Source organism: Hippoglossus stenolepis, chromosome 7, assembly GCF_022539355.2.
Source record: "Hippoglossus stenolepis isolate QCI-W04-F060 chromosome 7, HSTE1.2, whole genome shotgun sequence".
Classification (NCBI taxonomy): Eukaryota; Metazoa; Chordata; class Actinopteri; order Pleuronectiformes; family Pleuronectidae; genus Hippoglossus; species Hippoglossus stenolepis.
The window spans coordinates 11,133,804-11,159,887 of record NC_061489.1 but is presented as its reverse complement, the minus strand read 5'-3'; the positions used below and the strand labels follow the sequence as shown (position 1 = coordinate 11,159,887).

Here is a 26,084-nt window from a genome sequence, read left to right as displayed (position 1 = left end):
TCCTGCTGCAATTTAAGCAAAACCTGATAGGTCGGCCAGCCAGGATCTAATGAACAGAAGGAAATAAGAGAATCAGGGGGGAAGAGGACTATATAGTCCTAAATGAACAAAATGGCCTTGTACCACCTGCTAAGCATCGATCAGTAGCCAAGGGGACTAATTGATAATGCATTATTTGCTGCAACCCCATAATGGGACTTGTATTTCATCCTGTCCTTGATTGCAGGACGGAGGCAGAAGGATTTGGCCGTGAAGCACTGAAAAACAGATGGCAAGGTGAATTGTTCCCGTGACACATCTGTCAACGTGTTCTATTAGGCTTCGCAGGCGGGTCAGCGCTGCGTCTGTCTCGGCGTGTGTGTCGAGGCAGACCTTTCTCAAAGCAACGCACCACACTCCCAGTGAGCAGGAAGTCAAAGTGGATTTAATTGAAGCCTGTGTTTGTCTGGTGTTGAGACAACCGCAAGTGCGTTCGGAGCCGTGAGAGGAAACAGAGGCAGGAAGAATTAAACACCAAGCAGCTGTGCTGATTGATCTCACAGATAGACTCAGACAAAAGGCCGCACCTCTCGGTGTCTCCGACTTTGCACGAGTCGTATTTTTATTTAGAAATTTCAAGTGCACAGGGTCTGGTCCCTTGAAGTTGGTCTTGACATGCAGGAATAATGAAATTCAAAATTAACTGCAATTAGTGGAACAAAAGTGGGGAGAAAAAAAAGAATTACCATTTGTCAAACAACAACAACGCCGGCGTTCCAATCTCCCGCACTCACAGCTTTTGTCCGCCCACCAAAATATATCCAGCGTCAGCCTCACGCTCTGCCTTCTCTCAAGTCATTTAGCATTTGTCAGTCTCACAAAAGCTGTGCCCTTGCTGGAAGTTGGAATACATTCAGCAGTCTCAGTGGTTCTGTCCTGAATAGTTGCAGTTTTTTATTTACCGCGTCTGGTGAAGACAGACACGTTATCAATACAGACCTTCAAGCATTTGTAGTTTGCATGTGGTGCTTTCAGTAGCACTTGCTGCTAAAAAGCATTTAAAAAATCTGTGTGATCATGTCGAATTCATCATTTTTGAATAACATCGGATGACTGCTTCTTCCTGCCACACAACGCTCTGCATTCTAACCTTTCACTAGTGATGCACACAGTCTGTGTACCTTCCTCGAAAAGTGGAAATATTTGCTTGCATCCGTCTAACCGTAGTTCCAAGCCTTCCATGCCCTAACTGTGACATCTGAATAAAATGTGTTCTGAATGCAGCAATGAAATGCAGCACAGGCATTACCCAGGCCACTTGTGCTGAGCAAATGGAGGCCAAAGTTGCAAATGTGCTTGGATTTTACGACGTTCCTCAAATCGCTCTGCTTTAACAAGGTGGGAAATCAGAACGAAGAAAAGAGCAGAGTACAGCCAGTAAACTGCCTCCCCGGCTTGTTATTTTGGATTATAGGCAATGAACGTTTTGATATGTTTCTCATTTTACTCTTCTTCTCATTGTAATGTAATTTTGTCTTTAAGCTCACCGTGGAAATAAAAGACGTCCGTGTTGTGCTCACGGAGGGAGACAGTGGGAGTTTGTGGTGTCAGTCAGCACCTGCTCTGCTCAAATTCGCTCAGAAACAGTGGGGCGGGGAGGTGTTGTGCGGGAGCTGACAGCTAAATAGTCCGCCGAGATCTTTGATAGGCAGAGCAACTCAGTGACTGACAGTTAATGCTTTGTGTGTTTGGGCCCCAAGGAAACTTCCAGTATAGGTATTTTGCAGACTCCTCCAACAAACATCAACTCGCCGCATTCTCCTCCATTTTCCACTTGAAGCTGCAGGGTGTCCTGGGTATGGGAAAGTGGCGGCATAGAGAGAGAACTATTTATACAGTGAGGGAAGAAGAATAGCTTCAATCTTCTCATGAAGTGCTGTGTAAGAGATGGAAATATGTCACAAATAAGAGATTTAATGCAGGTAGAGATGTTACGATGCCATTTTTCTTTCCCAAACTGTTTTTTCGATACCTGGACTTTGCAGCGCAGTGCATTTAAACACAATAACAACTTATATAATGTATATTTACAGCTGTATATGCTACTAGGCCTGTATGAAAGTGATCATTGTTATTACTGACCACATTTACAATATTCCAATATTAACCAGATTAAGCCAATAGTCACAATAAGACACTACCCTGTAAACTGCATTTTCTAATTGGCCTTATCCCGAATAAACTCATACAAACACTAATCAAATTAAGACATGGGGGGTGTTCTGACCTGGGTGTATACAAGATGGAAATATAGAAAGGAGTTGTACCTTTTACAAATTTAGAAAAATGGCATATGGTAGCAACGTACATTAAATTATTTAAAGTTGGGGTTTTAAAACTGCCGGACGTAATGGCGTAGTGAACATTATGTTGAGTTTCTTGCTTTGTGGTTGTCTTTGTTGAATTTATTGTTTGATTTGAATAAAGTTTCCAAAGTTTGCGAATTCTTGCATATGATACACATCACTGCTTTACTTGAGCGACTTTCCAGCGTTGAATACAACCAATTTGCTGACATTTTAGCTCGTTCTGGCTTGTGCTACCTTACCAGAAATCACACCTTCCCTGCTCTTAAAGCAGCTCTTGCCAGTGGCAGTGCAGCACATCTGCAGTCTTGGATGGTTGGACGCAGCAAACGTATGTAAACCTGTAAAGTTTATATCGAATTTGCTGCACAGTCTCAACTGAATCAAGAGCTGGACCATGAATTTGCAGGCTGATGCACTTTGGGTCAGGGGAGGGTGACAGAGTGAAACACAGCCAGGCAAATTGTGTTCCGCCTCATGTTTCAAGGAATAAAAGCACAAGTCAACGATCAGCATGTTCCTGCCCTCATGCAGCACTTCTGGAATTGTGTGGTAAACCTTGCGACCACAAAAACACACACAAAGAAGGAAAAATGCAGACGGCGCACGTGTTTGAGGAAAACCTTTTTTCGCCGGAGCGGCTGTTCATTGAAGCATGTTGACAACAACAAGAGGAGCAGTCCTGGTCTGGGAGCCATCAGGAGCAACCTTTAGGATTTTTATGTGATTCAAATTAATAATTCATTCATCCACGTTGTTTTTCGACCATGTGTTTGTTTTTCTGAAGATGTTTGTTATTTCATTTTTTCTTCCTCCTCCCGTCTTTCAAGAGACCTCAGAGCAACATGCATTTAAAGGGCAGTCAAAAGGGAAGAGATTCAGTATTCCATCAATTTAACTTTCAGGTCGTTTACATTTATTTATTTAAAAACTGAACAAAAAAGCTTTATTTGGTAAACAAGTATTGGGATGTGTTGCTGTTGTTATATTCAGGTAGTTTGTGTTCGACATTTCATGCAGTCACTTTAAGGAAGAAAAGCCCAATATTCATTGATTGCAGCTTCTCACTTGTGATCAATTGCTGCTTTTCTGTGTCTCATATTATAATAAATGTCGCTTTGGGTTTTGATGAGAGAAAAGAAGCAATGTAAATAACATTACAATTACATTTTTCTCACATGTATGATTAATCAAATATAGCAAATAATCTAATTGAGGACCGCACCCTTGGATCATCATATCTCTTTTCTTTATACATCAGTTATATTTGCTTTTTGTCCTTTTTCAACAATTTGATCACGTGTGCACGTTATTCCAGCACCACCTTCCGGGAACCTGCTACCTGGGATATATCGAACCAGTGCTCAGGGGTCTTCTCTGTACTTTCACTCCTTTTATTTCCTCTCAATTTTCAGCGTCGGGTTATTTATAAAGTCCACAATTCTCTGTCTTGCATCTACACTATTAATAATTAATACAGTCACATCTGAACAAAGAAATTAATATTTAAAGGCCCAATCCCTGTTTGGTCTACAGCACTTCACCCCCTCATGCTTCACATTATAGTTGATTTTTAACCTCGACGACACAGCCCACGCTGGATTGAGAACCATGCGGTTTCAGTGTCATTTAGGGGCTCAAACACAATACAGATGTTTTAATGCATCTTCTATTTATTACACTACATGTTATGTTAAATATACTCATTTTTATCATGCCAGGAAAATAAGCGCTGGTTTAAATATATATATATATCTTAACATCTGCTACATCGTGAGACATATTCCTCATAAACTACTATTTATACTTTTGAGGCTATGTAGTAGGTTCCTTATCTGCTGCTGCTGTCTCCTGCAGAATGTCTTGTGTGTCATGGTGCGAGGGTGGTGGATAAGACTTGTGGGTATTTACTTTGTCCCACACATCTTCTGGAAGGATTGATTTCGAGACACACCACTGGTCTGTATCGACATCACAGCAGATCGTTAACCCCGACCGTCCAGAGGTTTCTCGTGATGTGGAAAGTTGTTGTTTTTCAGTCGTGGCATTACGGATTGTTAGCACATCCTCATTTCTTATCAAGGTTAAGCAGGTCCTGTAAATGCAGGAGGGCTGCACACTGGTTATGTGCCATATTGCAGTGTTTGATTTTTTTTAATGTAAGATGAAGAACTTTAGTTTGAAGTTCAACTGCTTAAATATCCACCTGTTCTGAAAGACTGACTTAAAATTTTTGCTGTAACCATATTGTCTATCATTGATTAAAAACAAATCTTAGTCACTGAAGCACTGTTGGTGCATTAAATGTAAATATTATCATTCATCTGAGTTTTTTTCCTACTTGACACAAGAGGTTTAAAATCACAGTAAATCTAAACTCTGTCATTGAAGGGTTGTTTGTTAGGTCAGATACAAATAGAAAATTAAAGAGCTGTAAAAATGTACATTTATTTATATCAAAACATTTGCTGTAATTAGAAAATAGGGTATAGATATAAATAGCAAATTAATTCACATACAAACATTATGATAAAATACTATTCAATATCCATATGAACAAATATGAGGTTTACAAAGTCAAAGTGATTCAGAAATATGAAAAAAATATTGTTGAGTGTTGCAGAGAGCCTGCGTGTCCCTCCAGGGTGTTTACTGAACGCTGTGTGTTGTTGTGCTGAATATTTACATTTGCCCACATACCTTCATTGGATTATTGAAAACCTCTGCCTTCTAACTCAGACAAACACTGCCGACCCAAGGCCCAACAGGGACTGACCGATTGAGAGGAGGGGGGAGGGGGGCCTAATGCAATTTGTATGGCACGGTGCACTCGGCAACCAGATGGAAGTTCAGGCTGACTTACCTGAAGCAGCTTTCCTTATTTACTTCAGCGCCCAAGGCCGTGTCAGACAAGGGGGGGAGAGAAACATGTTAGCCCGAGCAAATTATCACGGCTTTCATGTGGTCAACGTTCTATCAGATCCTCCCACTCTGCAAAATGTAATGGAAGCAGAGGCAAAGTGCTCCAGGCCTTCACCTCTGACGTGTTCTCATTCGAGTCAGGACAAGGTGTGTGTGGGAGATAAAGGAGCAGGTCCCAGTCACTCCCGGCCTGAAGACTGTGGCATACACAAGATTCTGCTCTTGCCAATCATCGGGGTCAGGATATTGGACGGAGAGTAATTACAACAGGGGCACATTGGTAAGGGCACTGTGGTAAATCACAGCACCGCCGCTGTGGATGTCTATGTGCGTGTGTGTGTGCTATTAACGAAAGGTTAGGCAAACTAATTATGGGGGGACAGTGTAAATAGGAAGATCCATAGCTTTGAATTAATGTCCATTTGATGCTATCACTTGTGGCTTTTGTTTTGTAGGCTAGCGAAATTGTGGAATACATAAATGGAAACCAAATTTTATTATCTGCCGTCTGATGTCTGCGCTCAGCGGCACGTGGAAGCTATTCTGAAGCTTTGTGCATCAATTCATTATCGCGTTCCAAACCTGTGAACACCTGCGCAACTAAAAGCACGATCTGAGCATCACTTATGTACGCAGCTTGGCCGCATTGTTGTGAGATCTTGTGTGTGAGGTGTTGTGTTGCTGACAAATACTGCAAAGTGAAATGTCTCGCAGAGTGAAGATCTCGATCTCCCGTGGCATTCAAAGTGTTTACATCATTATTCCTTATCATTGCTACCGAACCCAAAGCTTTTTCACACAAAGCCTCCTCCCCCCTCGCACATGCAGATCTGAGGTCTGAGTCACACCAGCCGAGTTCCTCCACGACTTTCGATGGCGCTCTTTGTGTCCTGCGCCATTTACACTTGTCACCCCGCTGCCGAGACTCCACCTAAGTCTCCTTGGAGTGGCATTGGGCTGAACCTAGCCTGGATTGATTGGAGCGGTACCTGCTCGCCTGTTTGTCAGCCATGAATAATCTGTAACGACATTCAGAGCATCAGCGGGGGCCTTGCAGCGTGCATTCATTGTGGAGAATGGACAGCTCAATCAAAAGAGGCTCTTGAATAGCTGGTCATAACCGGAGGCAGAGCCTTGACCCAGAACGCTGTCCCACTGACTCGAGTCGCAACCTCGCCAACATCCCCGAATGGGAGGCCCGACTGCTGCGTTCACTGTGAATCCGGAGCTGCTTCTTTCTTTTTTTTTAACCTCCCCCCTCCTGCCTCCCCCTCTTCCCGTCTCCTTTGCCGTTTAATAGAGCCATGCTTCACTCAGAAGGCCACCATATCCTTGTTAGGAGACAGACACTTATTGCACCACCTGCCATTCTTAGCTCTCCCCATCAGGAAGTGTGGGCCACCCATCACCTCGCTGCTTAACATGGTAATGGAAGTCTGAGGACTGGATGATGAAGAAGTTGTGCCCTTGGCTTTGTGACCTGGGGTTAACTTTGGAATTTGTAATATTTAAACATAGAACTACCGCACATAGAGTATAGAACCAATACCAATGCATTTTTAAAAATAACATCTCTGTATGGAAGTGATGATTGCCACAAACCCTTTGAAAAGTAATACAAAGAATGAATAAAATATAACTTCTTTATTATGTTGTTTCATAACTCTGTCGTAACTTAAAAAGAACTCAAATAAGTAAATCCAAGAATGCACAACAATGAACATGTTTGTCGGTTACCCTTTCTTGCTTTGGAGCTGTCTTTGTCCAATTTAATAATAATCATAATAATAATAACAACTTTATTTGTATAGCACTTATCTCAACAAGGTTACAAAGTGCTTCCCAAAACCGAACATAAACAAATAAACAAATCCATGGCAAAAAGAAGAATGAACCAAAATATAAGGTATTCAATTCGATTCAATTTAAGGGCCAAATCATAACATAATAGATAAAGACCTTAGCGTGTTGGTTGGATGCAGTTTCCAAAGTTTGCTGCTGCAGTTTGTCATTTTTTTCCTTTTGCCTCGATAAGCTCCTCGTGCTCTTTTTCAGCCCCACTAGTACCATCCCCTTCAAACTGAAGTCTTGCATGTGTTTTGCTTGTGGGACTTTCCAGGGTGAAATATTGCCAATATATCCGACATGTCAGCTAGCTCTGGTTAATGTTACGCTTCTTCGCTGCTCTAAAAACATCACAGCCAAACCATTGTTTTGAAGTTGTGTAGAGGAAGTGATTCTTGGAAAAAGAACACTGCAGTTTTATCTGGGTGAAACTAATATACCCTATACTCATTAGAGAAGTGGCATCAGATCGGTATGTAGATCTGCATACGTGTTGATCCCCGACCAGGTATTTTTCATCGAGACATTTGCGATGCTGGAACATCTCTACTTGTTGTTATGTTCCTGTTTTCCGGCTGATTCCTGCTGCTTAGCTCGAAAAGTCATGTTTTTTTGACAGCCTGGCTTCTTTCATGTGCTGGGTCTTTCATGTAGGAGAGGTTAAGTAATTGGTCTGGGGAAGATCACATTGTGGGTCTCTTGAAAAGAAGCTCTGGACACTGGTGGAGCTGATGATGACACTGATGCCACCCAGTACAAAGAAGAACCACAGGAGGAAATAAAACACTTAGAGGCTGCTCCTGGCTGCTTGCCGGGCTGAGCATTCTTAAAAGCGCTCATCTGTGATGTCTCTCCTCAACCATTGTGAACTCTCTCCCTTGAAATGGTGCTCTCCCCTGATGTAGAGTCACCCTACCCTAATCCCACTATATCCACTGATGAATCCCAGCCACACACACGGTGGGGATGCCGTCTAATTGAGTTTCCTTGCTCACAATGAACACACACTCAGGACCTGCAAGTTCCAGTCCTTGCCTTTGATAAGCAAATGACCCCTATGGAATTGAGGTCACCGCCTGCGAAAACAAGAGCGCGGGGGAGAAAAATAAAGTCCCACACTCAGACAAGCCCAATATCGACTCGCCCAGGATTGAGTCCAATGACGTTTACCCTGTGTGTTGAGCCCCTGTTGGCTCAGGGGAAGATTCACCCCTCACACACACACACACACACACACTCAATTATAGAGAGATGCTCTTGTCTCTTGACCCAGTGTGACCTCTGTCCTATTGTTAGGTGTTATTGTGCATGTCTAACAGTGGCAGCTGGTGACTCGAAAAACTGGGGAGGACAGGAGGAGAACCAACACACAACTTCATGTTGTTTTACATTAGTTCACTAATGTCTACTCAATGTTCAACAAACATTCAGTGTGACATTAGGAGCCTCTCAGTCCAACAAGGGGTGAGGCATCGGCTGATAACTTTCAGTAGATTAATAAGGGAATATCACAAACAATGATAATTTGCAAATATTAAAAAAGAAATCAAAGATTAATAATTAACAGTGTGAGGTATCTTGTCCAGTTTACCAGAAGCAAGAGAGCAGAAAAGGTTTGGCCATTTCAAGAAGATCTTTTACCTTGTTTTTATAGCATCAAGTAACTAATTAAATCAAAGCCTACTGGAAAATGAGCACTTGAACAAACACCAGTGTCATAAGAACTAAGTAAAATGACAGAAACCATCTTTGAGAAAACAATCGTTCAACGTATATACTTTGAGTTTTTCGTTTGGGCCATGTCCCATCCATTATCATGGAGGAGGCTAGTGATGAACCGCAGCTCTCTGTCTAATCACAGACACCATTGTGTTGCTGCCGTCGCCCCGAGACCAAATGTCACTGATGCGTGCTTGATTAAAAGAAAACCGATGAAATGTGAGAAGAAGAAATTTTGTATTCTGTTGAAAAGTTTTTGAAAAGTAGTTTGCAAATTGCACTTTAATCATTTTCAAATATTCTACTTCTGCCACACTCACATACAAACAGTGGTGGAGAATCGAAGATGAAGTTTGGAAATTATCATTGGACCAACATGATGTTATTATTGTATTCTGCTTGTTGATTGGTCAGGAGGGACCCCCTCCTTTTCAGCACCATTATTTTTGTGCATTTTAACCAAAAACAGTTTAGCATAAAAAGTGTGTTTCCCCCTCTTGCCTCCCCTGCAAGTGTCCCTGTTGATGCTCTTCAATCAGGATTTCAATAATGGCTTTTTTTCCCAAGGAGAGAGAAACTATTTAAATAAACTATTCAGAGATTTCATGATTTATTTCAACCAATTACTCTTTTTTTATATTTTATATTTTCTTACTCATCCTGAACAAAACTAGAGAAGTAACCTCCTCGGCCTGTTTGCTGCAGCCTCCTCTGATGTGAAAATAGTCTTGCTTTGCCACAGATTAGAATAAAACACATTACAGTGAATGATTGTGCGCTCTTTGTGTGCGTGTTTGTGCCAGTGGATCTAGTAATAGCTTGTATTGTACTCCACTGCCTGGAGACTTTGCACCAAGCTCACACACACTGTAGTTAGGTCAGTTCGTTCGTGAACTCAGGCTCTCTGCATCTCTCCCGGTCTTCATTTATTCTTTATGTTTCATTTGTTAAGACTCAGGAAGTCTTGAGGCAGAAAGGGAGTCCCCAGATTGGATGCTTTTACAGATGATCCTTTTCAGATCCATGCTCACTATGCACTGTATGACTAACAAAGACTTTTGATTAACAGAAATGTCACAGGACATCAAAATCGTCTGTTCAGTTTCAGTTTGATTTACTCACTGAAATCTCTTAGAACTTTGTCCACTTACAGGCAGCAGTGAATGATTTGTTGCTTTTTTAACTTAAGGTGGAAATACTATGTTATTTATCATCAAGTATCAACTCTCTCTCAAGGAAACTAAACATGGAAGACCAACATGAGTTCAAGATTCAAGAACTTTACTGTCATTGTGCAAGTACAACGGGAGTCATCCTCAAATCAAATAGAGCCGGGTGGGAAGTGGTGCACGGAGGTTTTTGTTGTATTAGGAAGTAGGTAATAGCATTAATAATGCAGCAGGTAACACGTCATAACTTAATTTACACAAAAGCAACAATTTATTTTACCTAACTGTTTAAATTGTTTAAAGGACATGAGTGTCCATCATGCAATTGATCCCTTAACACAGCAGAAATCTGACCATAGCTTGAAATTAAGTTCAGCTTTTCGAACTTGAAAGAGTGAAAACACAGATATTGGTTGTTTCTAAGCGTAGGAGTTTTGTATTTTTACTAAATAAATATCACAGCTTTACTTTAACCTTGACACTGGCACTGGTAATAAACCATCAATAAACTTTTCAAATCTCAGAGTTGTTAACTATACCTTTCCGTGAAAAATAAGCTCTTGAAAAAAACACTTTCCTCACCCTGTCTGTCTGGTTAAATATCCACTGCCACCGCAGTGACCACTTTAAATACAAAGAAAATGTAGTGTAGAGAACGTTTTACTGAAGAACGGGAGTTTCAGGTGTTTGAAAGCATGGATTGTCTTGTCTTTCAGTCAGTCATCTTGTCTGTGCACTGTAAATATGTATTTTCCGAATACAAGAGAGGTAATTACACTTCAATAAAAATAAACTCACCAGGGTTCCAGCCGTAAGTCCATTATTCATACAGTGTCAATCGCATAATTGCCCCTTTAAATCTTCTCGGTGATTTCACTGAGGTTTGGGATATGAGCTCATTTGTAAAATGGGCTGCAGATCAAATGGGAAACTGAGGGAGTCGTGTCATGTTTTAATTATCATTAAATAGCCACGTTACGCGCACGCTCACTATCTCACAGTAAAGGAGGCGTTAATTTCTTTTTTAGATTTTGACACCTCGGAGGCGACTCAACATACTAGTAGGAATCGATATTGATATAGTTGAGGTGTGTGTGTGTGTGTTTAGGTGTGTATGTGTGTGTCAGTGGCCTATTTTCAGAAAAAGACAGTTTTCCATGAATCAATGCTTCTCTCGTCGTATCATTCAAGAGTGATGTGCGTAAAGTTTTGTTTTACTTCTCGCCATCTCTGTGGAATAGACTTTGGAAAACAACACTAAATAGCAGCCTGTCCAATTATTATTAACAGCTATAAAATTACAGTCCCATTTTGTTCACAAAGTGATGAGATTATTTTGTCCTACTTATTAATTGGAGTGAAATTGGACAGACTGACTCACAGCAGTGTTACTGGAAGGTGTCAGACACAGAACGCAGGTAATTATGGAGACAGGAAGAGATAAGGAAACAGAATGCAATTACCCTGGCAAGCAGAGCTTCAAATTGCTCTTCTTAGGATTTCTCACCTCAGGTTGCTATTGTTCATGCTTTGCATCTCCATGCTGATCTTTATTCCCTTTACCCTCCAGCTCAAAGAAGAGGGATGGTTTGCATTAATTAAATGAATTTCTACTGTAAGTGAAGCCATGCAAAGTGCACGGGATGTGGCTCACTGCTGTATTTCAAATGTATGTGTTCAAAAATCCAAATGATTTTGCATAAATTGTTATGAGCACATAAATCAGGACCATCAGATGTTCCCATTGTTATTCACACTCCAGCCTGTGAGGATTTCTCACAATTTAGTTTAATTTAACTTTCGGGTTTGAGGGCACTCTTCAGACTGATTTCACAAGTTTTTTACAAGGCACACTGCAACTGTAATATTATTATTACAGTAATGGATTCATATGTAGAATATATTTCCTATTTTCAGGATTCCATTAATAACAAACACAAACATAAAAACCAACAAAAATGCCAATATAACAATTCCCCTCCCGGATCCCTGAGTGTATAATACATAAAGTGCACGCTGCTGCTGCTGCTGCACTGTAAATACAAATGTATATTTAACCAACTCTCCTGCTGCGTTAGACGTAATTTCATTACTTTTGTTCGTTGATGCTGTGGTGGAGTTTTTGCTCTGAACACACAAAATGTTACTGCATCAACAACTGTGCTTTAGATTGTGTAGTTTGGGAATTCGAGTGTTGTTGCTGTTGTATAAGGTACAAGGTGTTTCTTACTTACGTCATTTGGGGAGAAACTAAATGCTGCCAGGCTGCTGACTTGAAGCAAGAAGACAGGGGGGAGGCAGGGGGGTTCTTCTGCTCCATTTGTTCATTCCCTGTAGTGCCCATTTTGTTACTTTAGCCATTTGTTTTAGCTTTTAGGTGCTCCTTCAGCCTATGCTGCGCACTCTCTCTGCAGACACACACACACACACACACACACACACACACACACACACACACACACACACACACACACACACACACACACACACATCTGATAGAAGAGCCAGATTTGAGAGGGAGAAACAAAGAGACTAAATGAGGGCAAGTTCCTCAAAGATCCAGCCTCGCATCTCAAAATAAATCATTTTAAATCCAAAAAAATGTGTCAGTTTTATTAAAGCCAAAATATAAACATACAGATATCACTTTTTCCTCCTTTTGAATTTGTTGCACATGTGAGTCGGACATACGTTGGTGAAATCTTGCAGCGCAGGGTGTTGTTGATGCTCAGAGTGGCGCTCCGGGGCTGGATTTGCTGCACGTGTACTCGCATTCACTGTGATCGCATAAAGCAAAATCTGCCACTAATGCATGGGAGGCTGGAAGGGGGGGTGGGGGGGGCGTCTGTCAGCGACCCTCAGAGCTACATATCACCGTATGGCTGCCAGCGATGGAGCCACTTGGCTTCTCTCGCTGACGGCTCCTGTCACTGCCGGGGCCGGAGCACACTCCCGCTGCCGAGTCCATACGCACGTTTGTCTCAAATTGTTCATGAAAGATGACCCTTTTTTTGTTTTGATGAATGCTCTGTATCAGCACAAGTGCTTTATGTAATTGCTGTATAGGTTTGATGGCCTGATAGGTGCCACTTAGTGGAGCTTACGTCAGGTTCCGTCTGGGGCTGGAAATGATCACTGCAGACGGATCAAGTGTGCGAAGGGAGTGCAAGGGTGTCACAAAGTGCTTTTATGTAAATCGCAGTTGAAGAGAGTCTCTCCATTGAGACTTCAATATACGGAACTGTATACGCTACTACATCCGTCTTGGGGAAGTGTCCTCTGTGACTGTGAAAATGCTCTGTGTTCATATGAAAGGTTCAACACCCCCCTCTCCCAAAAGACCCCAGAGAGAAAGGATTAGAAGGAGAGAGAGAGGGGGAGAGAGAGAGAGAGGGAGGGCTGGAAGGAAAACGTGGCAATCTCTTCATCATCTGTGAAAAGAAAATGGGACACATAGTTGGGATCAAGGTCGAGGCTCAATATATAAAGATACCCATGGCTAACAGGTTCCATATCAAAGGTCAAATAAAAATGAAATGAAAGATAGCTTCTTAATATATAAAAGACGAGCCCCTGACAACACCATGTTGTTGTGTAGAGGAGAGTTGTCTTTGCTTTCTTCTTGAAAAGCAATAAATCTATTTTTCGCACCGTGTTGCTGCAGCAAATCAACAGTGTTGTGGAAACGCTCCAAAGATGGTGAACTCTTCCCACTTCCTGGATTTAATAATAGTGAAGCCGCTCGCACAGAGCATTTTTATTTGTCGGGGGTTTGTTAACAGCTTCCCTGTTCCTTCCCAACTGTTGCTGTTTCAACTCGCTCCAAATTACATTGAGGATAGCTGTGAGGCTCTCTTTCTCATTCTCCTCAGTTAACAAGCACTCTGTTTATATATGATTACGCGTCTCTGCTTATTTATTCTACCTGGCGTTTTTGAATTACTCTGCCGCTTTGGTTCAAGGTACAAAATGCACAAAAAAGGATCCGTGTGTGTGTGTGTGTGTGTGTGTGTGTGTGTGTGTGTGTGTGTGTGTGTGTGTGTGTGTGTGTGTGTGTGTGTGTGTGTGTGTGTGTGTGTGTGTGTGTGTGTGTGTGTGTGTGTGTGTGTGTTTTCTTTCCATCGATTAATATTTACGGTCATTTCACTCCTCGCTGATGGGAATAAACCTGCTGTCGCTCGTTCACCATTTTTGACGGTTGTTCCTGTGTTTGCTTTGCAGCGCTGCCAGTCATGCAGGTGACAATTGACATCACCAGACAGCAGGTGGAGAAGATCTTCGGTCTGGACGAGTACTGGTGTCAGTGTGTCGCCTGGAGCACCACTGGGACACAGAAGAGCCAAAAAGCCTACATCAGGATCGCTTGTGAGTGCACTCTCGAAATGATCACCGCGTCATTACTAAGGCAAACACTGGCTAACCAGGCGCTTGCATAATGCACAGCAGTGTGTAATAAGAGGATGTTAGCAGGAGGACTTTTTTGGTGGTTGGAGAGGGACCAAGTTTCATTTAAGAATTAGCCCAGAGGCCATTATGATGTGATGCACCACAGTGTATTGCTACGATTACAATTTAGTTAAATCTTCTCCCTGTGATTCTCTGAGAAGAAAATATCAGAGGGAGACACGGAGAGTAATGTGTCTGCTTGAAGGCAGAGTGAACTCTAAATTTGAGTATTCATGAGTATATTTTTCATTGGATACAGTGTATCAGCAATGATCCCTATGAAAGTAACTGGAATAAAAACAGATTTGAAATTTATTGCTGTGCAGCAATCATAAATCTGTCTGGGGAACGCAGAGACATCCCTCGCTGCAGCCTCAAAAGCTTTATTAGAAGAAGCCATTTTACGTTTGAGTATTTTAAAGCATTCTGTCTATTAATTCCCACATAAATATGCAATATTCCAGACCGAGCCGAGCGCAGCAGCGTCTCCAAACCACCAGATGTTTTGAAAACACACTTTCATTATCCAACCTCGTTTGAGACATCAACAAAGTCAGTTGGATGCAAGATAAGGACACGCGCGCATGCTTCAATAAGGATGCTGTAGCGCAGATATGCACGTGCACACGTACACACATTCGTAAAGATTTAAGCCTTCCAGGACTGTTATATCCCACGTCTCCTCCAGTCCCATTGTATCGCCTTCAATTAAATCGAATGTCATGAAACTCTCTGCTCGTCTTAACGTTTCTCTCTGTATGATTGGTGAGGACAGGCTCAACATCTGTTTAAAGGAATCCACCGGCGGCTCACGGCCGCACCCCCAACCCCTCACAACACAATAACACATTGTATCGCTCTGAGTCAAAACCCGGGGTGAACACGCATCAGATTTGCACCGACCCGCCTGTTATCAGCAGCCTGTCTAGCTCATCAGATACAAATAGACACGCATTCGTTTTTTCCCCCATAAGAAAAAAAGCGTTGCCAATTTTACCTGCGTTATACACAGCCTTCGCTCACAGACAAATATTTAGAGTTGGTGAAAGAGTAAGAGTAGTCAATGAGACGTAATGTGAAGCCCCATGCAGTCAGTCAGGCTCGCAGGAGCTCTTGTCCAGGCGCCTCAGGGCTTTTGTTTTCATGTGTCTGCTCCAAGCCCTCATACAGATGGAGGCTGGAGGCTGCATGATGCGGGAGAGAGCAGAATGGGTGGGAGCGGAGGAGTGAGGGGTAATGCAATTGCTTTTGCTTGATGCCGAGCCCCTCTGGCAGCAGACAAGCATCTCTGAACCAGCCAGGCAGCCTGTAATAAGCAACATGTTTGGTGCCACCGATCCCCCCGTGTGGCTTAGGGGCCAACTGGAGTGCGACACGCTCAGCGAGGCCATGGGTGGACATTTAAAGAGTGGAAATTTTAGAGACATTCTGGTCCAAGTTTTGCGGATAACAGTATCTCAGTCAAGCCTCACAAGCTTGAGCGCAAATATCCTAATTGGTTGTGTTTCTTCCACCAGACCTGAGAAAGAACTTTGAGGAGGAGCCGCAGGGTAAAGAGGTGGCATTGGACCAGGAGGTGTTACTGCGCTGCCATCCCCCCGAGGGAGTGCCACAAGCCGAGGTGAGACAGGGATACAGAAGATATTTATAGGCCCACATACCGCATCCATTTACCCTTTCCTCACCAGGAGGGCGAAGAGCAAAAAGTGCCTCTGGATGAGCCTCACCACGGAGCAGACAATCCTGCACGGATAAATTACGCCTCTAATTATTCCCCCTTATTGATTTATTATCTCTCACATCTCTGAGAAGCCGTATATCACATCATCTCGTCACATCACTCACTGTGGGCATGGAGGATTCACTCCTCGTTTGACATCTCTAAAGGCCTATCCATAATTAATGGCTCTATTTGTCTCAGTCTGTCCCTATCTTACTTTCTATCTCTCTGCCGTTTCTCCGTGTCCTGTATCTCTCGTGCACTCATGCACTTCCTTGTTCTGCTCGAGAATACTTCTCCACGTGTCTCTGTGGTGTGTGTCTGTGTATAGAGGACCAGACAGGGGCCGGCTGTTTCACCTCACCTGCCGCATTCCGCACGCTCCCAGATAGGCACTAACTGCTCCGATAACAACCCCCGGAGGAGGTCAGGCCACAGCGGCACACTAGCCAACCACAGCCGTACAGTGCAGGGACAGTTTGTGGGGGGTTGCCGTCCACAGCTGAGCAGAAAAGAACATCAGAGCAGAAGTCACCATGGGGAGAAAAAAGGGGTATAGCGCGAGAGAAAGAAAGCCCAATTACATGCGGCATCGCAACTGCGAGAAGTACCGACAACAATGCCGCCGTATACTGTAGCTCCTCTCGAGACGGCACAAGGTCAAGTGAGAGCAAGAAAACAAGAAAGCCAATCTGAGAGTACACCAAAAAAAATGGAATAACATCAGTTTGGGCTTTTGCGAGGGGGCACGGAAACTACACAAAGCATGATTAGTTTCGCTCACAGACCCCCAACAGCTCCAGAGTCGGCTACAAAATAGAAGCTGCGTTTTCTCAACAAAAAGGAAAAAAACTTGAAAATCAGTGTGCTGTATAAATCAATAAATCCCATCACCATATCAAGCTTCATTTGTTCCTCTTTTACTATGTGTGATAGCATCAGAGAAGTACTAGCTCACAGTTTTTAGTTTTTTTTCTCCATGTAAAAACCTCTCATCCGCAGCGTGTCTGGTCCCAGAAGAGCTTCAACACGGGAGGGAGGGGGGGGTGCAACCTTTTCTATTGAGATGCAGTGCATTTTTTTGACCGCTGAAACATATTTTCAGGTGGAGTGGCAGCGAAACGAGGATGTGATCGACCCGGCAAGCGACCCCAATTTTTTCATCGCCGCTGACCACAATCTCCTCATCAGAAAAGCCCGGCTGGCGGACACGGGCAACTACACGTGCGTGGCCAAAAACATTGTCGCTCGCCGAAAAAGCACCTCTGCCACGGTCCTAGTCTACGGTAGGTGATGACTTCTTTCAGCAGCAAGTCAGAGCTCAGTGTGGAGACTAATAAGGAGTCTGGACCCTAAGCTTCTAAATACAGAAACATAAAGTCAGCTCCAGTAAACAGTTTTGCTTGCATTTTGCCCACATTATTGTGTTTTTTTTTCCTGTCTTTATTCAAGAGCGTGGTATTTCAGTTTGAAGAGTTATTGATTTCACGTAAGGATTATATAATGCTCTCACGCAAACACACCCTGCTTGTGCTTCGATTTAGTTCAGCTTCAGCTCCTCATACTGCTCCTATGTTCCCCAACCAATAGCACCAAGTTCAGTGATGACAAATTTGTCCTGCCCTCGTTGTGAGTGTGTTATCTTTATATCTTTGAGAGTCCCGTATTGGCGGTTACTTTAACCGGGTTCATGCACTCCCGCCCTCCACAGCTTTGTTAATATTACACCTCCTTCCCGTTGGTGTGCTTGAAGAAAAAATGACAACATGGAGCAGGAGTTCTGCTGATCCCCGGTCAACATGAAGCAGCAAAATCAAGGAGATCAAGTGACTTTCATTTAGAGAATATGAGAAACAGCTCTATTTCTTTCCCCCAAAGGCAAAAGTAACCAAAACGAGGGCGGGGTCATTTCCAAAAATTCAAGTGCAGAATAAAAAAAACTGAGAGTAGAGGAGAAATGCAAAAGCAGACATTTTACAGGAGCACAGAAGCAGCGGGATCGTTGGAGCGCAAGAAATCTAAGTACGGGCAAAGTATATTTAAGTGTGAGCACAGGGTTTTGAGTGAAAGCTTTAATCTGAACGTGAAATCAATAAATCCTGCTCTTAAACTCTCTTGAATAAAGAGAAAAATAAACATATGTTGTCCTCTGCATATTCTCTTTGTCCATTTTCTCTCACATGGACGACAGGAAGGTGGAATAATATATTCAGATTCCACAGAACAGCTGTAATATTGGTATGCAGTGATACACATATGTGACATATGGGGACAGCTTGCAGAAGTTCTCCCTCTTCTGCATCGAGCAAAGGATTACATCATCATAAATAACCACATAAAGAGAAAGTAGCGTATCTGCACGTTAATTAGCACAACTTAAATGTTACTGGCAGCCGTTCTGCCAAAGCTGGCAGACTCTGATCTTGGGGCTGCCATCTTCTTCCTCCTCTGTAGTGGATCCAATATGAGAAGAAAAATTGAATTAACAGCAAACTGTAAATAATGACTTGGCTTGATAAGCAGACTGACCTTTATTAAAAATGCAGGGGAAAAGAAGCATAATTCCTATCACAGAGGGTTCCACGGCTCCTGGCACAGCACCACTAAAGTTTTTGCATACGTTACAGCCTGGTTTAATTCTCGGCTACATGCAAACAGGAAATGGAAATCACATGAATCATGAAAGCGACTTTGTGTAAGGAAATGTATAATCTGGCACGGTGTCTGACACCTGGTCCGTCTCTCGTGGAGGCTGCCAGAAAAAAGTCGATGTTATGATGCGCTGTAAAGTCAGAACAGCAATTCTTGTTTAGTGTCGTGTCGGTAGAGAAAACGCCATATGCCAAAAATATACAGCACTTTGTAAATGTCTGCGCACCTCTTCAGTTTTTAAATTTGTTCTGCTATAACAATGATTTTTAAAATTGAATTATTTAACTATCTATCATTATTTATCTATAAATATTGATAATTTTATCACACAAAATTTATTACATTTGTGAAGTTCATGTGGTTTTTACTGTTACTATTTTCATCCCTTGTATAATCTGTCAGTGGGAATTATTTGATCTGATTCTGTATCTTATGCTGTTCTCATTTTGAGGTTGTAGCTACTTGAATATTAATTGCTACTTAAGTTTGCAGTTACTCTAGATTTTCAGCCAACAAAACCTCTCTGTGGATTTTAGGGCATAAGATGAATTCGAATTTAAGAAACATTAGCCAGTGTGAAACATGAGGATCATGAATACAGAGCTGTTTGATTGGTTTGGATTTATAAAAGAAGATATTATCCTCTCTCTCTTACTGTATTCAAAAATACACGTGGGTGATTTTCTATTAAAGGGGAAGACTTAACATATCACAGTGAGAAACCAGTCTTTACTTTTGTGTTGATTTGTATTTGTTTGTTATTTTATAATATATTATAAATTTAAAATTTATATATGATATGATATAATTTTTATAAGTAAAAGTACAAATAAACAGACAAAAGTGTACTTAAGTCAAAGTAGCACATTAACTTTTCTACTTCGCCTAAAAGTAAGTAAGTGCTTTCTTTTAAATATACCTAAAGTATTGAACCTAAAGGTACTTTGAGTGTAGCCTTTTCCCGAATGTTAACTTCATCTCTCAAATCCAGTGTAAACCTTTCTTCACCAGTGACGCTGCTGCAGGCGCGCTCTGAAGGAGGCGGGGTCTAATGTTACCCGCTTGCTCTGATTGGATCAGTGGACCAATTTGCTTATTTATAACTTTCAAAAAGGTTGCGTGAGCTTTGAAGAGCGCCTTGCTTTTCATTTAGGCGCCCATGTTATCAGGTCAGAGCAGCCTGTCGGAGCCGCGCTGCTCTTCTAGAGAGTCGGGGTCTCGCCTATTTTCTTTTCTTTTTCACATGCCGCAAGGTTCACAGCAAAATAGACAGAGAAAATGATCTTTCAACACCGTTTCAATGTTTATCTGTGGAATATGTCATAAATACAAATATTACCAACACTTCCTTCTGTTTGAAAGCAACAGCTCTCTAGTGTTTTTGTTGACTGAATCCTTTCATTTGTTTTAACAAGGTTTTGATTGTTATTGCAGGACTGGAAGATGCATGACTTCACACCGTAGACTCCTGGTATTCAGTAGAGTACAAAGGCTACTTTCTATTAGAGGACGTACTGTGGTCATATCAGGAACCCAAACAGCTCCGCAGCACACAGGCTCTCTGTGTGAGAAACTGCTGATCAGCGACTGTGTATCGCAATGTTTTGTAAATATGAAGTGAAGAAGAAAGTACCGGTATTCGCTGATATATGTAGAGGAGTAAATTAAAGTTAAGTACCGATGCATGGAAAATATACTTAAGTAAGAATATTATTAAGAATATTCACTTCCAGGGCGAGTGGTTTCAAATGTATTAATTTGGAGCATGCATTCAAAAACAGGCATAATGACACACACTCCTCCAAGCCTCCAGCGTCAGAATAAGAGCACAATTACTCCCGTGTTGATTATAAATGATAAGCTTGTTGTTGAAAGGCCTGCTCTGCACATGAAGAAATCCAGATTTGAAGTGACTGTGGAGGCAAAAGCATTCACGCTCCTATTGTTTGCCTTTTTTTTGTGTCGTCAAACAGTCAACAAACAGTTTCCACTCTGAAGACCCAAGAAATTCTGAATAAATTGCTCGGGTGCTTGCATGTGCAATTTAATTTCTTCCCATTGTGCTTTGTGCTTGACAAAATTACAATTGCAGTATTATTTGAGGTCACATGATAAAAGAAGATTTTTTTGGTTTAAAGAAAAAGATGCGTTACTGCTCTTCGCTTATGTTTCTCTATTGCAGAGGAAACAATTAATTTAGCTGAGAGCATCACAGTCCAGCGAGATAGCTGATCCAGCTAGCAGTAGCAAGTCATAATAAGTGCTACTTTTCAAAGTGGGGTTCAACAGGGGGCCAGAGATGCATTTTAACAAGGCCTGGCTGGTGTGACTGCACTCTGTGATAAGAGGTAATCAGGGGCCGAGTTGCCTGGTAATTTACCTCGCCGCGGCGGGCAATCAATCGCATAGAGAGGGCAAGGAAATGATTCAGCCACGACAAGCACAGGAGAGAGTTAGAGGGAAATTAGGAAGGGAGTATGTACAGAGAAGGAACGAGTGCTGTTCGAGTCAATAAATCAGGAATCTCGCTGTCTTGTAAACGGGAGCAAACACAGTAGATACAGGAAGGAGCTGGTTAGAATTAAATCAGTGTGATTTGATGTAATCACCTGCCATGATCGAGCGATACGCCATGAATTATGCCCCAATAAATGTTTTTTGAATTTGAGAACCCGAGCGGCTGGTTCAGCAAATTATAGGAATTTAGCTTGCAGACTTAGTGAACTGCCTGAACTTTCAGTCTCAAATATAAGGGAGAAATAAATTATACAGTGTTGTTCTCTGCAATTCAGAGAATACTTGAGATTGATGAATGACGTGTAATGGTATACAATCAGTAGTGGACTGGAAAAACCTCAAAGGTTATATATTTAAGGTTGTAAAGTTTTTGAATATTTTTTGTGTTTTATGCGTTTATGAGTATGAGCACTGGGATTCCAGTGGTATTTCTGAACTGGGATTATATTCTGACTTTATTTTGAGGGTTTTGTATAATTTCCTTGGTTAAATTTGTAGTGATATTTAAAAAGTCCACTTGTCTCTTTGCAGCAACTTTAGCTGTGTCTCAATTCAGGGCCACGTCCTTCTGAGGCTGCATTGGAAGGTCGATTGTGTCACAGCAGCCAACTAGACTGTCCCGTTCGGTTCGGCCTTCGCGGAATACGCGGTCTACCCTGCGCATGGAGATCGCCTTCATCGTGGGCAGGGTTGACCGCGTCCTCTGAAGGATGCAGTACCTAAATTGAGACACTGCTTGTGTCCTCGTCAGTTTTGCTGTAAATTCAACATGGACACAGGAAGCAGCCCCCTCCTCCTCTACTCTTGCTCTCCAATGTGTCCACCTTGCAGTATTGAACCAACAAGTGTAACAGCACAGTCACAATTATTGTTGCGCAACACACCTCTACTGCGTGGTGCATGTCGGGTAATCCTGGCTGCTCTGTCCCTTCATCCATCCATCCCTCCTCCCTTCCTCCAACCTCCTCCCTCCCTCACCTCTCCATCCACCCCAACCCCTCCGGCGCTGGTCTGACAGTCAACGGCGGCTGGTCCACGTGGACCACCTGGTCGTCCTGCAGTGCTGTGTGCGGGCGTGGCTGGCAGAAGAGGAGTCGGAGCTGCACCAACCCCACGCCACTGAACGGAGGCACATCCTGTGAGGGGCAGAACGTCCAGAAAAGTGCCTGCGTGGCCACCTGTCCAGGTAACTCCCAGGCAACCCTGTTTGTCCTGTGGCGCTTGGCTTCCTGTGGCTTCCATTTCGCATTTTTCTTTGCATCTAGAAGTCATCAATTCATTTTTTATGTTGGCTGCCCTTTACTAGCAGCACCTCCACGTCTTTTCTTAGATGTCAGTGCTTCTGTTTTGTTTTCCCGCAATTAGGCCACTTACACAGCGACGTCAAAGCCTATTAGTCTTCACAGCAAGGAGTCATCCTGAAAGTGATTTATTATCATCACGCTTTGTTCACATATCTCTTTATCTACACAGACCCTGCTTTTATATAGACCTGTCTGCTTTAAGAGACATGGTCCCTGCCATGGCGTTGTGTCAGACCAGCTAGTACATTTGTTATTGTTTGATGCTCAAGCTATGTAGTAAATATGGGCAATAAAAAGCTGAATTATGGCGACCTGTGTGCCATGTCTACGTGTGAGGAGTTGAGGGCGTTTCATTTGCCTGTCCGCTCTCCCTTGTGAGCGCGTCAGAGAGGCAGAGTGCCCTGCCTGATACTGAGCAACACATATCGATCCCTGCTAGCCTGAGATGGAAGTCAAGCTGCTTCATTTGCAGGCCCACATTAGCCCCCTGACAGAAGGAGAGATAGCGAGAGAGAGAGAAAACAAGGAGGTGTAAGGAGGAAGCAGGGATAGAGACAGATGGAATCAGATACAGTGTAAGGACGGCAGGACAAAGCCCTGAGTGAGAGAGCGAAGGGGAAAACCGAGAAAGAAGTAAAGAAAGCCTGAGTGCGTACGAGAGCTGGCTGCTGCCTGTCAGCAGATCAGTCTGTGGACATACTCTGTCGCTGGGGCACTGCAGCCATGCTGACCGCAGGAGAAATCTCCCACGCTCGGTAAATAGCAGAAAGGGAAATCGAACACCTCTGGCAGTGGCAGCTTCTCCCTGTCTAAAACAAAGGTTATCTCCCTCAGTGAATCATGGTGTTGTGTTACACATCTCCCATGTAAAGACATCACTAGATGTCAAGCATGAGTGTAAGTAACATGGCCCGCTGGAATACAGCAGCAGGAGGAGGAAGACAAAGGAAACGGAGAAATGTGTGACGCTCTGTTCGGACGTGCTCTGGACAGATTTGGAATTATTAGCGCTGGAGCAACGAGTAATGGAATTACAGGGGTGTCCAGGGATGCTTGACATTCCCCCACAGCAAAGCAGGATACTGACCTCCATGAGCTTAAAGAGATTAATGTCAGTCCGAGCTATTGTTAGACTGAACCCCACCCTCCTCTATCTTTCTCTTGCCCCGCAAGGAGAAAGTGTGTAATTTCAACCCTTAGGGTGCTGTGACAGAAATTGCATTGTGCCCTGTGAACACAGTTTGCACAGACGTTGGGAGTAAATGAAATCCTCTTTTTTTCCCTCTTGATGAGGTACGCCACACCAACGTGACCCCGCTCACACCTCTATCAGTCCTGTTGTGGGCTCCGAGGGCTCTGCCTCCTCTTCTCTCTCGCTACCTGTCTCAGACGGAGCATCAGTGGCACAGACAGCCGCAGCTGTCGGCGCCCAGCGAGGGTTCCCCTCAAGGCCAAAGTCCGCCACGCCAGAGTCAGGGGGATGATGGGCTGTTGTTTCCAATCACAAGTGGCACAGTGGCTCTGTTGTGTACTCACAGACATGCCTCGGAAAGCCCCCGAGATGAACCGACTCCTGCCGTCATTTGTCCTCCAGCACACACACACACACACACACACACACACACACACACACACACACACACACACACACACACACACACACACACACACATGGCCTAGCAACAACAAGCCCCAAATACATCCAAATCCTCACTTTGATTCATCATATACATGATTAACACATATATGACTCATCGGCCTGAATAGCAGCTCTCATATAAGAGTCACGCATGGTCAGCGAGGGGGAACAGATGAGACCAGCCTGGCAGGAGAGCGTTCTTCAATGCTGGATAACAACTTTAATTATCCCTGTGCTTTTAGCCTCTGCAGGTCTCATCCACTACATGTACAGTAGATGGTGATTTCAACCCATTTCAGAAGAAAGGGTCTGGAGGAGAATGAATAGCACGGGGAGCTGTAATGCTGCAGATAGACACCATGTTATTTATTTAGGCACCGTTGACATTTGGATTCAGAAGCAGTGTTCTTTTATTTTTTAACTCAGCCTTGAGACGCATTTTTTCCTCTACAGTGCCTTTCTGTTTGACGAGGGTTATAAAAGTTGCATGATTTAATGCTGGTCTTGTTTCAAAAGTTCATTAATTATCTAGACGGATATTCCTTGTTCATTATTAGCTCTCTAGTGCATTTAACTTACAGCATTAGATCTTTGAAATGGGTTACAGGAAAATATTAAATATTGTTTTTGCTGCTTATTCTGTGTGATTTAAAGCCACAGTCTGCTTCTGCTTTGTCTAAAACACACACTGATGGATTTGCCGCACTCCTCCTCTGGGGGATAAAAAAGATGCTGTCGACTGAATGAAAAATCACTGGAAACTAATCAGTTTAAATTTGGAAGCAACAACATGCAGAGGCTATAATTTTTCTCTACGTTTGCCCGGCTATGTCTATATATACATTTCTTGTTGCAATGCCGATGGCCATGTGTTGTTCCAAATATGAAAAGTAGCATGATCCCTGCAGTGTAGTGCTGATCCTCAACCACAGAGGCATATTTTCAGACGCGTACACGTCATGCAAGCTTCCACAGACTGACACGGTCGACACCGGCCTGTTCAGCAGCAGAACTCTCCACATGTCTGTTCATGATGACTCTTGTATCTAAATGTGAGCTCCCACCTCTCATCAGGAAATTCTGAAGCCAGAGAGGTTCATCTGTATTTTTGTCTGTCTCCAAAGTGTTTAATGAGAGTTGGCGGAGGCCTGTGTGGCAGATCAGATGGGCTCCATGCTGGGAGAGATGCAGGGAGCTGTGGAGGAGGAGGTGGAGGAGGAGGAGGAGGAGGCGGCGGCGGCTGAGGCTAAAGCCTGAGGCTCAGAGCAGAGCAGATCAACACTTGAGACAGCGAGTAGCCAAACTATGCAAGAGCTTAATCTCCATTTCTCTCTCCTCTCCTCTGCCTTCTCCTTTTTCCTTTGTCTCCATCCCGTCGCATCCCTCGCTGTAGTATCCCACATAATTCTGCAGTCCATCCCACACCTCTCCATCACCCCTTCCCCCGGCACCGACTTGTGGTCAGAGCCAACAGTTGGGGCAAAATGTCAAATCATGCCAATGTTTCCAACAAAGATAACACGAGCCTGGCCAACAACAGATAGGTAGACCCCGGTTTTGGAGGCAGCACTGTGACACCTACCTCACACAAATGACTTGAACGGTTGCCTGATGTGTTAGCAAGCTGCGAAACAACCCCGAGAAATTTTCTAATTTGTGCGAATTATTTAAATATTAAACGGATCCCTCCGGCTTGCCAGGGGAGTCGTGAGAATTCTACGAGATGGAAAACAAACAGACTCGAGGCTGCTGTATTAGTGCACGCGCGCTTGTAAGTGTGTGTCCGTGCATGTGCGCGGTGTACGA

General features: G+C 43.2%; 1 protein-coding gene across 3 annotated transcripts in view; it reads left to right on the top strand.

The window, feature by feature from the left end:
- Positions 1-26,084, top strand: part of unc5a (unc-5 netrin receptor A) — a 143,426-nt gene that overhangs the window by 79,928 nt on the left and 37,414 nt on the right. For 2 of the 3 annotated variants that reach the window (XM_035161778.2, XM_035161777.2), the window contains exons 3-5: positions 14,222-14,365; positions 15,964-16,067; positions 17,272-17,452. In XM_035161778.2, the coding sequence (XP_035017669.1) occupies positions 14,222-14,365; positions 15,964-16,067; positions 17,272-17,452 (429 nt within the window). Of the gene's footprint in view, positions 1-14,221; positions 14,366-15,963; positions 16,068-17,271; positions 17,453-22,353; positions 22,522-26,084 lie in introns of all 3 variants that reach the window. The other variant, XM_035161776.2, reaches the window with a different exon arrangement.